The 14,933-nt window shown below is 34.8% G+C and overlaps 2 protein-coding genes across 3 annotated transcripts; one reads left to right on the top strand and one right to left on the bottom strand.

Annotated features, from left to right (window-relative positions):
* The first annotated feature begins 1,333 nt into the window (after positions 1-1,333).
* LOC107807503 (uncharacterized) lies at positions 1,334-5,899 on the top strand. 2 transcript variants are annotated; one of them, XM_016631911.2, is made up of 6 exons: positions 1,334-1,711; positions 2,815-3,196; positions 3,650-3,846; positions 4,012-4,159; positions 4,544-4,697; positions 5,507-5,899. In XM_016631911.2, the coding sequence occupies exons 1-6, from the start codon at positions 1,653-1,655 to the stop codon at positions 5,530-5,532; spliced, it is 966 nt and encodes a 321-aa protein (XP_016487397.1). In that variant the 5' UTR covers positions 1,334-1,652; the 3' UTR covers positions 5,533-5,899. The 2 variants fall into 2 exon arrangements, with proteins under 2 accessions (XP_016487397.1, XP_016487398.1); XM_016631912.2 differs by having other exon boundaries at positions 1,335-1,711; positions 4,015-4,159.
* Positions 5,900-6,709: 810 nt separating this feature from the next.
* LOC107807504 (uncharacterized) lies at positions 6,710-9,999 on the bottom strand. The gene is made up of 7 exons (XM_016631913.2): positions 9,841-9,999; positions 9,637-9,758; positions 9,339-9,391; positions 9,141-9,204; positions 8,961-9,003; positions 8,806-8,853; positions 6,710-7,283 (listed from the first exon to the last, which is right to left on the bottom strand). The coding sequence occupies exons 1-7, from the start codon at positions 9,922-9,924 to the stop codon at positions 7,131-7,133; spliced, it is 567 nt and encodes a 188-aa protein (XP_016487399.1). The 5' UTR covers positions 9,925-9,999; the 3' UTR covers positions 6,710-7,130.
* Positions 10,000-14,933: the final 4,934 nt, after the last annotated feature.

The raw sequence follows: 14,933 nt of genomic DNA, 5'->3' as shown, positions 1-14,933 counted from the left end.
GTTAGTATTTGTTTCGATTGAATAATATTGTAAATAATTGGGAATACCTTTTTGGAGTTTATATCTCAGTTTTGAGGGATTTTGGTGAAGTTTCGAGTTGATTTTGGTTAGAATTTCATATTGAAACTTGAAGACGAATACATAAATAAATTATATGCAAATTGTATGTCGGGCGTACAAACGACATACAAAATACATACAACTAACATAAATTACATGTAATATGTGTTTGACCAGATTTTATAAAATAAGAAATTAAATACAAGTTATATCTAAGTTGTAGGTAAGTTGTAGCTGTTGATCGAATCTGTTCAACAAAAAGTTATATATAAATTATATATAAGTCGTAGCTTTTGACCAAATTTATATATATCTTATAAAAAACGTAGATACTTATAATATAAATAAAAAAACTAGCAACCGGATAAAAATTGTCCTATTTTTTTTTTTATATATAGAAAAAATCCCATAAAAGATTTGCTAGCCCACAAGTTTTCGGGTCAATTGGTTTTTTGTCTCTTTACAAACTTGTATCTAGTTTTAGAACTCTACCTTTTTTTTTATACATGAGTGATTTACTTTTACACGTAAAAAATTTATCTTTATACATAAGAGACCTAAACGGTTATTTTATTAAATTTAAAATTATAAAGGGCCTGATGTAGAAATAGCACCAAGTTTTCAACTCAATTGTTATTGAGACTGGGATTAGCTCATACAAACAGATGTCATCATTAGTTTGTATGGACATGTAGGAACAGCCCATTGGTCAGAGTGACGAGACTTTCATTCCCCCCTTTAAAATCGTAGAACAAGTAAATATTCAGATTTTGGTTTGGTGTAGTTTTGAGATTTTCTTAAAAACTTTTGCATTTTGTTTATAAGAGGTTTGAAAATATTTTGTCTTTTCGGGGATACTATTTTAGTTTTATTAGAGACCAATACTTCTTTTATTCGCTGTTGTTTTATTAATATCTTAAGAAAAGGCTGCAACAAGTAATCATGTAGCCTACGAGAAATATGTAATTATCTGTTTCGTTTCAGAAAGTCAAACCCATTTGTTTGTGTTGGGTTTTCTGATGACACTATCAATTAATGTGTACCATTATTTTTAAGATAATAATTTTATATTTTAAGGTGTCTTAAATATTTTTTGGTTTGTCTGATAATATAATTTTTAAAAATATTTTCGGGTACATAATTATTACTTTTAGAATATAATAATTCAATACTGTAAAAAAAAAAAGGGGGGGGAAAAAAAAGAAAGAAAAAAAGCTAATGCATCTTAAGACGTGTTCCCATAAGTAAGCAAATCCCACGCCGCATAAGGAATCAGGCGCCAGCCAACAAAGACCTAACAACATCTCTGTTTCCAAATCTCATTTTACACCCAAAAAACAAATATAAAATAAACTGATTAAGAAGTTGTATTAGTAGGAGGAGCATTATATTGACCAATTTGGTCGGTGCTTTTTCTCCAAGAAACTTCTGCAATTAGAATATTCGTTGCAAATAAGTACTTATTCAGAGTCCCATTTTCAAATTTGTTTTGCAATTTTGTTGCTGTCCTCCTGAAAAAATAATGAGTCGCTGTTTTACATGTTAGCCGAGTTAGGGTTTTGAGCAGTTGTTTCAATTTCGGGGAACCTAAAATGGAGGTTGCTGGATCTAGAAGGAAGTCGTTTGACCAAACCGAGATTAACTGGGACAAGTAAAGCTTCCTTCCACTTCTTCGATTTATTTTGTCTTAATATACGACTCCTCAATTTTGTTTTTGTCATTTTAATATTTTTTTTTTCATCCGTATGATTGAATGATTATTATGTGTTTAATTATAGGAAATGATTATAGGTCTTGCAGATTGCAATTAATAACGTGTTCAATTATGGAAAGTGATAACTAGTTTTTAAAGTAATTAGCAGAGATCTATTTGCAATTCTCTTATTCACTGTGAATTAAACATGAAAACCAAGGATTGCTAGTTGGGACTTATAATATTCTGAGGTTGAAATTTATTTTAGAAATTGTAATTGTATTGTCCAAAAAGAGAATAAGTTCAAATTGGATGCTAATTGCGGGTTGGCCTAGCTAAATGATTGTCCTCCAAAACCAATGAGAGATGTTGTACTTTGTCTCCCTCCTATCCTGTGTATAAAAGTGACTGGGATTCAAAAATGAATAGTAAGAGGGCTTAAACTGTACACTAATCACCAGAAATTTTTGGTGGCTAGATTTACTATCTTATTAATTCTTCTTTACGTGTTTATTTTGTAGACAAAAGTTGTTGATTGCCCCTAGGGCTTAGTTCAAGTGGCAAAGGTTAAGGGACTTGTGACTTAGTCACATGTTCGAGCCCTGCGCCATTCGAACTAAGCTTTTAAGTGGAGAAGGGTAGAGGGGTCGGCCCATTCTTCCCGAGTTCCGAAGACTGCGGTTGGTCCTAAGGGTTGGCCGCCCGAATTCTCGGTCATCCCAAAAAAAAGAAAAAAAAAGAAAGAGAAAACAAAAGTTGTAAATTAACTCATTTTCTGAGATTCCGGAAAAATCAGTAGAATGGAGAATCTTCGGCTTCGACCTCTTGGTGGATTTCAGGCCTCCAAAGTTATGTATACTTATAACATAGATTTAAGTTTCTCTATCTTTTAGGATAATGTTTAAGGTCAAGTAGGATCTGTTTGCGCTGCAACTTAATCTTTTAATGATGTAGTGGCCCATGGGGAAAATTTCTTTTCTTGTATGCAGGCTTCCTCCTTTTATTTTTACCCTCTCTTTTTTTCTTTTGGACTTCTCTTCATGTCTTCCACTCTTCTGCAGGCTTGATAAGAGTAAGTTCTATGTCGTAGGAGCTGGGATATTTACAGGGCTTACTGTTGCGCTCTACCCCATTTCCGTTATCAAGACTAGAATGCAGGTTGCAACCAATACTGCTGCAAAAGACAATGCATTTTCTGTTGTCAGGGGCATATTGCGAAACGATGGTGTTCCTGGTTTATATAGAGGTTTTGGAACTGTCATTACTGGGGCAATTCCCGCCAGGATTATATTTCTCACAGCACTAGAGACCACTAAGGTGGCTGCCTTTAAGATGGTTGAACCATTCAAACTATCAGAACCTATACAGGCAGCTATAGCAAATGGCGTTGCTGGCATGCTGGCGTCTCTTTGTTCACAATCTGTCTTTGTTCCAATTGACATAGTATGCCCTTTATCTCTTCATTCTCTTTTCATAATAGAGGCGTAATGACTTGGACATGTGGATTGTGAATCCAACATAATTTATTCTCTAGAAATCCATGTGTTTTACTTATCAAAAAAAAAAAAAAAAAATCCACGTGTAGCTAGATTAAATATCTGATTACATCTGAAGAATGTTTTCGTAAATTATCAGATTGCTCTTTATTCTTTTTGTCATTTACTAGAATTTGCATTAGAATATTAACTAAATTTGGCTGAATTGAGCATAGCAAAGTAATTTACAAATAAGTTGTGTTTCAGACATCCTTATCAAAAAAAAAAAATTGTGTTTCAGACATTTATGGTCTTCCTTATTTTATTGTTATTGCCCTGCTTTCCACTTCAGCCAGTCACAATTTGTGGATGAGTTTTTTCAAGTTTCGAAAATTGATGTCATGAAATCGAATGGAAATAGGTTAGTCAAAGGTTAATGGTGCAAGGATACTCAGGCCATGCAAGCTACAATGGAGGCTTGGATGTTGCTCGCAAAGTTCTGAAGTCAGAAGGTGTTCGTGGACTATACAGAGGATTTGGTCTATCTGTTATAACATACTCCCCATCCAGTGCTGTATGGTGGGCAAGTTATGGTTCGAGCCAGCGCTTCATATGGAGGTGAGACATGACAGTGCTGATCGTCCAAAATTCTTTAAGAGTGGACTGTCCCTTTTCTCCTGTTCACGTTCCTGTTATACCTTTGAATTGGGTTGCATCGCCTTTTCTATAGATTTCTGTTGGGTAACCTTTTGTGGCTTATCAACTGCTTTTGGTGTCTATCAGCAGGCTCTTGGATAATGGAACTGAGCATGGTGGGCCTGCTCCCAGCCAGGGGAAAATAGTGGCAGTTCAAGCTGCTGGTGGGATCATTGCAGGTGCTACTGCATCTTGCATAACAACTCCATTGGACACCATTAAAACTCGATTGCAGGTATTACCTCTGTTTTCTTTTATGAACTATTTTTTCTACACTTTTCAAAATTTTCTAGTTTATGTGTTAAACGTTTTGCAAGTGTTAAGCTTTCGCAAGAGGCATTGCAGTGCCTTTAGATTGGGTAAGTGTTCGTTTTGTTTCCTACACATTGGTGCGCACAATTGTGCATTAATATCTGCTTCTCTTCATTTGCATAGAAATTGTAGGTATTCTCTTTTTTTTCTTTTGGTCTCTCCTTCGGAGGTTGGATACATAAGTGAGTGTTGAGAAGCAATTCCTTTTAAAACTCTAGCCACACTAGTTTGTGCTCTTGCATTGTCCTGTAATTAGTCTCAGTTTTGAGTCTTGTTATTTAAGGATCTTGTTGTTCATGCACTACAGGTGATGGGACACGACAAGAGGCCTACTGCACGACAAGTAGTGAAGCAGTTAATTGCTGAGGATGGTTGGACAGGATTTTATAGGGGATTAGGTCCAAGATTTGTCAGCATGTCAGCATGGGGAACCTCCATGATACTTGCCTATGAATATCTCAGTATGATCTTGACCTCTTCTTCTTCTTTTTCCTTTAATTTTTACTACCACGTGAGCAATAAATCATAATTCGTTTGGAAGTTGAAGTGTGATTTATTAACCTACTGTGTTGATACTATGGATGTGTTCAATTGAATCAGAGTGGTAGGTGTTGTACTTGATTTTTGCGAGTTTATATGGGACATTCTATTCACAACATTCTGATTTTGTGATTGATCTTGATGTCTTTAAACGACAGTTGTGACTTGGAAAATACTTGTTATCCTCAACTATTACAATAAGTTTATCTATAAAAATTTGACCTCCCACTGACTTGATATGTGCTTTGCTGTTCTTTATGTTTCATTATCAGTTTTATTGATGCTCCAGTTTGTGCCAATCTGTTTACCTCTTGATCCAAAAAATTGTGCCTAATCTGTTTACATATAAATTTTGCGGCCTATTAGCTCTGGTTAGTATGAAGAGTTCGCATGTCTGCTCAGCTGCTCCATCATACTTCCCTTGAAACAAACCGTTTTATCTGGATCAGGTGTTCGCTGATATGTTCTTTGTAGCTTAGTGGGCATTTGCACTCTATTTGTGACAAATGCATATTCATAAAAGAGAGAAGCTCTGTTGCTCTAATTCTTGATTCTAGGCAAAAAATAACATCCAATTGGTTCTCCGTTTTTGGCAATATATTGCCACTTAAAAAAGAGAATATTTGTACCCTAATATTTGATAAGCTACTGTTTTTTTTTTAACATGAAGATATGAAACGTGCATCTTGTTCAATAAATTTTCCTAAAACATGATTTCTTTTTTTGGCAGAACGCTTGTGTGCAGTAAATGAATAGGTTGATAGAGCTAGCTGCCAGATGACTCTTCATGCGGTAGGGTTTTTCTTATATTACTGCCATACAGTATTGGAGCTGGAGATATCAAGACCGTGCTAGCTCTGCTGATTAGTTGTCCGTATAGATGACAGTGATACATAAGCTGACTTGGAATCCAAGTATCTGGTCTACCACAATTGATTTTCTTTGGGATTTACTCACAATATTCTTAAACGATTTTTGCCGGATAAATGCAATATTCATTGATTGTAATCAATCACTACAAGGAGGATGAAGAATATATTCTTAAATGATTTTTGCCAGATAAATGTAATATTCATCTATATGGATAGATGAATTCTTGATCAAATGTAAGTTCATGTCGATGCAACTCTTGTTTTGAAGCCTTTATATTCTTTGATTTGGTTTCTTTCCGACAGTTGGATCCCGTCTTGTTATACTTGTCCAGGTATCCAGAACTGCGTCCATGTAATAAACAAACATTTTTTTCTACAATTTGCATACTTTTGAATACCAAAATCAGATACCGGAGCTACCCTTTTGTGGACTTCAATTTGTGGTGAAAATCGTGTGTCTAGTACTAGTGTAGAGGTTCTACATTCCTTTCGCATTTAGAATGCAAGATGTTGAAGCGCTTATTCCATGAAAGAGGAACATTACCAGTTTCGGACAAATGGTCAAGGAGGGTTCCATGAGCCATATAAATGAAAAACCTTTTCATTATTATCGATGCAGTAACCATCTTGACTAACTGATTATGAAAACTTCCCAAGTGATTTACACCGTTAATTGTCAATATGGATCTGCTCGAAAAGGATACCCACTTGGCACTGCAAATCTGACAGTTTGAACATAACGATTCTTGGGTGTATTGCAATGGCTTTTACATGCTCCACTTCCGCCTTTCTCAGATCATTTCTGGAGCATATGCAGCATATTATGAAAAGGTGATTTAAGGACATAGTGACATGTGATTTCTACTTTCATTATACTCTTTCCTCTCAGAACTGCATTAAGACACTTATTTATCTTACAATCAAAATACTGAATAGAGAAGATTCAAATCAATCTGGAGGCTGCATCACAGAAATAGTGCAAAGCTCTGCCAACCATAATGTAAATTCACGAGCCATCGAGTCCCAAAAACCGAAGACAAACTAGTAATATGAGTAAATTGACTAGCAAAACACCAATGCTCTTACATAACAATATCATGAAGCAAGCTGTCTTTTAAGCTGAATCGCATATTCGGATAAAATTTCTACAAGACTACCCCAATAAAGAAATGAACTTAAGGCCGAAGGATCTCCTCTGCAAAACTTATAACTTCAAACCTCATACTATAGCCTGTTTTAAATTAAATAGGCTTAAGAATCTATTTTAGCCTATATTACACTTTCAGAACTCTTAATCACTAGCTAAGAAAATCTGAAAGCCTATATCCACTATCCATCAAACAGCCTCTATCAATTGTGGCCAACAAATTCACTTCTTTCTCCAAAGCTGCCACTATAAATGTGCGAGTGTGAATCAAATTAGCGACCATGAAGAGAAATCTATAAAGGGCCATATGAAATTTATTCTCTAAAATGCACATCTCAAATAACTTGGAGCTGATCATCAACATCATCATCATCATCACGGTTTACCTCCGCATATTCCTCAAGTGATGATGCTGTAAACAGTTCACCGACCTTCATGTCATTTTGAGTTAGGTTTTTGTCTGAACTCTGAGACTTCCCTTTGTTCATCTGTTGAGTACACATTTGATGAGCACTAAGAATCTCAGAAACATCATGAAAGCAACATAATCAAACAACATACACCAATGTGCTGAACTCTGGTAAAACAAGATACTTTTATACAGCTTGGTTCAGTAGAAACGAAAAATGGTAGTAGAAACTAGAAATGGAGGTAAAGGAGTATTTAAAACTTGGTTATACTCTAAGTAAAAGGTGGAAAGTAAAAAAGGAGGAGAATGTCATGTTCGCTTATACTATCAAATGTGTACGGTTAGATAGTAAATAAATATCAGAACGTGAAGAAGCAAATCAACTGTTCCCCTCCCATTCAATGAACCAACCAATCGTTATTACAGATATTTATTTCTCAAAATCCATATCATGTCTCATGGAGACATACTGTTTAATGAGTATTATGCAATTAAAAGTAGCCAGCAGGAAAACATTCTCTTCAGCTTTAAGAATCAATTTTCAAGCATAACTAGTACTCCATATGTAAACATAAATGGGCAATCCAACGTCCAGAGAACAAAACTGTGCTTACATGTACAGACTATGTAACCTAACCTCAGTCCAACTATTTTCAATCCAGTCTAGGAGAAACAAATAAAAGAGAATCGGGTAGATCCCAAGGGGGGTAAAAATAAAATCGACCATAAACTGTCATCTACATCATTTGTTTTTGCAAGAAAAGGTGACCTACTATTTACATGTTAAAAGTTGATTTTCATATAACGTGAATACATATTTGAGTAAGTAGGGCACTTTGGGAGGATTATAACATTCACAATTATGCTAACTATTATTTGATCCACGATATTCATATGGATAAGAAGGCAGAGAGTATGACCGTTTACAGGGAATGATCTGTAGCAATCAATACTTATGACCAAATTGTCGCCAATGTCACGCCATAAGAGGCAGGCAGTAAGTGGTCTGTCAGTTAACCACCTGAAAGATTGGCAATTGTGAGCCCACAAGGCTTAATGTGGTCTGGAAGGGTGGGAAAGGTGTTCTCATTTAGACTCCAAGAGAGTAGAGATCAAATAATGAGGATGAAATATGATTATGGGGAACAAAGAGGGTGAGAGAAATACATGGTTAAACAGCTGACTTTCTACTATGGCTAGAGTACATGGTAATAAATCACTGACATGAATTGTAAAGATTTGAAATATAGCAAAGGACAAAGGTCACTCTGGTGCTAAGTGCTAACCAAATGATATAGCTTGATACTAATTACTAATTGTTGATTAAGAATTATATTGATCACATCTAACAAATGACTGAAAAGGTGAGGTTTATGACGAGTCACTGTAGTTAAACCATTCTATTCAATATGAGATGCCAAGCCGAGTATATCAGATATCTAATGTTAGAAGATAATGAGTGTAATCTCCTCAGCCCTCCCTTGTCTCTGTGTGTGTGTGTGTTTTTTTTTTGGGGGGGGGGGGGCTAGGAACAAGAACAAGGCAGGCATCTACCAGAAAACATTTATCACAAAGTTAATTCGGTAGAAAATTTCTCTTACAGCACGTAGAAGTGACCGCCTATCCCGTTCTCGAGCATTCTTGATGGCCTGTAACCAACAACAAAACCATTAGCTTCATAGGTTGACAAATAACCCGCTGACCTTACAGCTGACATAAAAGCCAAAGGATAAGGCTACGAAAATTGAAAACAGACCTCCTCAAGAGCCTTTTTCTCAGCCTCCACTTCTGAAACATCTCTACAAGAAACCAATAATAACCATATGAGTCTTCCACAAACAGTGTTCATTTAAATTGAAGCAAAACCATATTAAACGCGCAGAACAGAGATTCAACAAATTGGGAAGGGAATGGGGAAAAGGAGGAATCTTTAAACCTTCCAACCACTTGACCAACACGACATGAGCACTTAGCACATACATTATGCTCCTTTGCACAGCCTGTTGATTTTTCAAATAAATGCAAAAACATCAAACCAAACACTTGATAGATTTCATAACGCAATATAGGATTTTCATTATGCTGTAACAAATATGCAAAAAACAAAACAAATGAAACAGAAATGAAAACTAACCAGTGCAGAGATTGTGGTAAGCTTGACGCACGTTTCTTTTCGAACACTTCTGACTATCATAATTTTAAAATAAACAAAGGAATTTAAGTCAGTGGCTTTGGAGTACCATGGTTCACTAATTTCAATGAACATAGTATAAATACATACTATAGAAATTTTAACCAGTTATATATGGGTTTTGCTAAGCTAGTACATGTGTCCAATTTCATCTTCTATAATTTAACAACCTAAATATTGGCATTTTTTTCAAAAAACAAAAAGAAATTTTTTTGAACAAGGAGAGAAGTAGAAGGTGTACCACTTAGCAGGTTCAGTAAGGGGTTTGTATTTTCCATATTTGCGCTTCCATTCAATTTGATCTTTACAACGAAGGCATACTCCTGTTATGTCTGAGAAAGGCCTAAACTTTCCACCCACTTCCTGCAAAATAAAAGGCAAAACCGATCAATTGTTGAGACCCAATTCAAATGTTTGATAGGCGGAGAGTAAAAGGTGAGCGTACGGTTTCATTGATTTTGACGCCGGCGTTAGGTTTCCAGGCGACTTTGTTCTGGTGCTTCGGCGGCCCTTTCCTTACGCTGCTCATCTTTTTTTTTCTTCTAAAACGTTACCTCACTTCAATGTATTGATGGAGTAGAACTACTATTGGGCTGACCAGTAATACGACGGGGAAGTGCACATATAGCCACTGATTAGATATGTTTTTACTTTTTAATCATTATTTTAAATATATTTACTCTTTAGTCAATATTTAATAAATTTTTATTCGCCAAACAAAAATACCCTTGTGCTAGACATAGGTGTTGTGTAAATATTAAGTACATGGTATCCTTAACTTCATGAATGTTGTGTAAATATTTAGGACAAAGTGTCATGTATTTGCACCTTCTGCTGCTAAACTTTAGGACATCATGTCATTAACTTCATATGTGCAGCGTAAATGTTAAGGACATGGTGTCCTTAACTTCATGTGTGCAATGTTAATGTTAAGGACATAATATCATTAACTTGTATTTGCAACTTCTGTTGTTAAATTTTAGGACATCATGTCCTTAACTTCATATGTGTAGTGTAAATGTTAAGGACATGGTGTCCTTAACTTCATGTATGCAATGTAAATGTTAAAGACATAATGTCCTTAACTTGTATTTGCACCTCCTGTTGTTAAACTTTAGGACATCATGTCATTAACTTCATATGTGCAGTGTAAATGTTAAGGACGTGGTGTCCTTAACTTCATGTGTTCATTGTAAATGTTAAGTACATAATGTCCTTAACTTCATGAGTGATGTGTAAATATTAAGGACAAAGTGTCCTATATTTGCACCTTCTGCTGATAAACTTTAGGACATCATGTCCTTAACTTCATATGTGCAGTGTAAATGTTAAGGACATGGTGTCCTTAACTTCATGTATGTAATATAAATGTTAATGACATAATATCATTAACTTGTATTTGCAACTTCTGTTGTTAAACTTTAGGACATCATGTCCTTAACTTCATATGTATAGTGTAAATGTTAAGGACATGGTGTCCTTAACTTCATGTATGCAATGTAAATATTAAGGATATGGTGTCCTTAACTTCATATGTGCAGTGTAAATGTTAAGGACATGGTGTCCTTAACTTCATGTGTGCAATGTAAATGTTAAGGACATAGTGTCCTTAACTTCATGAGTGATGTGTAAATATTAAGGACATGGTGTCCTTAACTTCATATATATTGTGTAAATGTTAAGGACATGGTGTCCTTAACTTCATGTGTGCAATGTAAATGTTAAGGACATAATATCATAAACTTGTATTTGCAACTTCTGTTGTTAAACTTTAGGACATCATGTCCTTAACTTCATATGTGCAATGTAAATATTAAGGACATGATGTCCTTAACTTCATATGTGCAATGTAAATGTTAAGGACATGGTGTCCTTAACTTCATGTGTGCAATGTAAATGTTGAGGACATAATATCATTAACTTGTATTTGCAACTTCTGTTGTTAAACTTTAGGACATGATGTCCTTAACTTCATATGTGCATTGTAAATGTTAAGGACATGGTGTCCTTAGCTTCATGTGTGCAATGTAAATGTTAAGGACATAATGTCCTTAATATTTGCACCTTCTGCTGATAAACTTTAGGACATCATGTCCTTAACTTCATATGTGCAGTGTAAATGTTAAGGACATGGTGTCCTTAACTTCATGTGTGTAATGTAAATGTTAAGGACATAATATCATTAACTTGTATTTGCAACTTCTGTTGTTAAACTTTAGGACATCATGTCCTTAACTTCATATGTATAGTGTAAATGTTAAGGACATGGTGTCCTTAACTTCATGAGTGATGAATAAATATTAAGGACATGGTGTCCTTAACTTCATATGTGCAGTGTAAATGTTAAGGACATGGTGTCCTTAACTCCATGCGTGCAATATAAATGTTAAGGACATAATGTCCTTAACTTCATGAGTGATGTGTAAATATTAAGGACATGGTGTCCTTAACTTCATATATATTGTGTAAATGTTAAGGACATGGTGTCCTTAACTTCATGTGTGCAATGTAAATGTTAAGGACATAATATCATAAACTTGTATTTGCAACTTCTGTTGTTAAACTTTAGGACATCATGTCCTTAACTTCATATGTGCAATGTAAATATTAAGGACATGATGTCCTTAACTTCATATGTGCAATGTAAATGTTAAGGACATGGTGTCCTTAATTTCATGTGTGCAATGTAAATGTTGAGGACATAATATCATTAACTTGTATTTGCAACTTCTGTTATTAAACTTTAGGACATGATGTCCTTAACTTCATATGTGCATTGTAAATGTTAAGGACGTGGTGTCCTTAGCTTCATGTGTGCAATGTAAATGTTAAGGACATAATGTCCTTAATATTTTACACATTACTCATGAAGTTAAGGACACCATGTCCTTAATATTTACACATCACTCATGAAAAAAGGGTAAAAAAAGACTTTTCGTATTAATTTTAATAGAGTAGTAGCTATTTTTGCTCAACATTAAAAATACTGGCTAAAAAGTAAATACCACTTAAAAAAGTAGCTATACCACGCCATTTCTACTAATATGACATTATTTATTGTTTTGGGCTAATTTTGAATGTAGCCCATCGACTTGGGTAATACAATCGGCCCAAATACAGCAAAAACGCAACATTTCTTCGTCCTATACTCTCAGAAACTAGGATATTTCTGAAACTTTTTACTTAGCTATGCTACTTTTAAAACTTATTTACTCTCACTATTGAAGTTTTAACTTAATTATAAGTTAATATATAAACTAATATTAAATGAGTATCCCTTAATATTATGAATTTAGTAGAGAATATCAGTTTAAATTTCTCTTTCTCCCTCCATCTCTCTTATTTCCTCAACTTCAATCTTCTCTACTTCTCTCTCTTTTCTCATCTCCTTTCTTTTTTTCTTCAGGAAATTCATCAATGAATTTTAATTGTTTTACTAAGGAGATTTAACTTAGCAATTTTCTTCATGTTCCATAGTTGGTATTCAAATTAAAATTTATCAACCAATAAATTTTGAAAGTGTTTGACTCTCCATCATTGACAGCCATTAAAAAAGTTTTGAAGTTTCGAATTTAAAAAAAAAATTGTTTGGATTGGGGTTGTTGCAAACGGTTGAGAATATTCTTTGAGGTTTATATCTCAATTTTGAGGATGTTTGGTAAAGATTAAAGTTGATTTTGGTTGGATTTCAAATAATAATAACACATGACATACAATATACATACAAAATCGTATTGGGGTTGTATTACAGTTGTATGAAATTTGTATGCAAATTTTATTTAAGTTGTATTTTATTGCAGTTGTATTTTTTTTATTTGAATGTTGTATGAAAGTTGAAACGAAATTGTATACTGTATGAAATTTATATTTAAGTTATAAATACTCTCTTTTTATATAAAGTTATTGATATGTATCAAAATTGTATGAAAATTATATTTCAGTTGTATTCTGTTATAGTTGTATTATTTTTGTATGAATGTTATATGAAAGTTATATTAAACTTGTCCTACCAGGTTGTGCCATTGTCTGGATTATTCCCCAATTTCGCCATAGATATTCAGAAATAAAAACTTCTCTCTTTTGGTAACTTAAATATATCCTCAAGGAGTGATTTCACATGCAAATCTGGACTAAAGACGAGGCTTTTGTTTTCTCATATGAAATCAAAGTGTATTAATGACATTCATAAATGAGCTTATCAAGAAAATTTAATATGAAGGTGGATTCTCTTTTAATGTTCCTATATGTTAAGACAAAATTCTAAAATTTAATCTCAATATCAGGTGTGAAAAAAGGGAAGGAGGCGATAGTAGAAGAAGGAGAGAGGAGAGGGAAGAAAAAAGGAAGAAGGGTGTAAATGAATATCTTAATTTAAGCCACTAATTATAACTTGGGAGATTTTTAAGGGGAATGTATATAATTTGAAAAAAAATTACTTAGCTCTAGTAAATAAGAAACTTTAGACAATCCGGGTGTCACGACCCAAAATTCGACATGTCATGATGACGCCTATCATGGTACTAAGCAAGCCGGCGTCTCACACATACCAACATTTTAAAATCCCAAATATACGAAAATAGGTTTAAATAAGTAAGAATTTCATAAAAACTAGATATAAACATCGTAACTCAGTACAAAATTCTCCCAAAAGATCCAGGTGTCACGGAGTACATGAGTATCTACATAACAACACGGTATAATCAATGGAACATTGTCTAGGAAAGTAGAACAGTATAAACAAGACTAAAAGATAAAGGAGGAGAGTCAAGGTCTGCGGACGCCAAGGCAGCTACCTCGATCATCTCCGAATTGATGAAATGCCAGGAATCAGCAACCGCCGCACCCGAAAATACCTGGATCTACACACGAAGTGCAAGGTGTAGCGTGAGTACAACAAACTCAATAAGTAACAAGTCTAACCTATGGTCTGAAAGCAGTGATGAGCTGAAACAATACAGTAAAGATACAGAGTTTAACAATACAGAAAAGTAGGCATGCTTCTAGGTTCAACAGTTAAGTTTAGCACAGATAAAATATGCCAAGTGTGACTGATAAGAAGAGTATGACGTCTCTATAGCTACATGCCAATGTGAATACCGTATGTGATGCAACACAGTGAAACCCCAAGTACTCACACTCTCAGGGCACTCAATTTGTCCGTCTTAATTCTCGCTCGGCACGCTTAATCACTCAGCACTGTATGATACCTACTGCGGTGTGTAACCCGATCCACATATATCCATAAGGTATGTTGCGGCGCACAACCCGATCCATACTTGTTGCAGCGTGCAACCCGATCCACACATATATAGCCATAAGGCTTGTTGCGACATGCAACCCGATCCACACACATATAGCCATAAGGCTTGTTGCGACATGCACACTCACAACACAACACTCAGGCCCCAACTCAGTCACCAATCTCTCCAGTCTCTCGGGCTCACAACACTCATGCTAAGCAGCCCTATCAATGATACGAGATGTGACAATATACGATAACAGAGACTGAGATATGACACGTAATGATGAATCTGACTG

This window comes from Nicotiana tabacum, chromosome 17, assembly GCF_000715075.1.
Source record: "Nicotiana tabacum cultivar K326 chromosome 17, ASM71507v2, whole genome shotgun sequence".
Lineage (NCBI taxonomy): Eukaryota > Viridiplantae > Streptophyta > Magnoliopsida > Solanales > Solanaceae > Nicotiana > Nicotiana tabacum.
Note: the sequence above shows the minus strand (reverse complement) of the source record. Positions and strands in the feature narration are given on the sequence as shown.

Bases quoted from the DNA above. Each gene is read 5' to 3' on its own strand.
- LOC107807504 (XM_016631913.2), bottom strand. From the start codon at position 9,924: ATGAGCAGCGTAAGGAAAGGGCCGCCGAAGCACCAGAACAAAGTCGCC. The intron at 9,759-9,840 runs GTACGCTCACCT...TTTATTTTGCAG, and splicing joins GCGTCAAAATCAATGAAACC to GAAGTGGGTGGAAAGTTTAG. The intron at 9,392-9,636 runs GTACACCTTCTA...AAATTATGATAG, and splicing joins CTTACTGAACCTGCTAAGTG to TCAGAAGTGTTCGAAAAGAA.
- LOC107807503 (XM_016631911.2), top strand. From the start codon at position 1,653: ATGGAGGTTGCTGGATCTAGAAGGAAGTCGTTTGACCAAACCGAGATT. The intron at 3,847-4,011 runs GTGAGACATGAC...GGTGTCTATCAG, and splicing joins AGCCAGCGCTTCATATGGAG to CAGGCTCTTGGATAATGGAA. The intron at 4,160-4,543 runs GTATTACCTCTG...CATGCACTACAG, and splicing joins CCATTAAAACTCGATTGCAG to GTGATGGGACACGACAAGAG.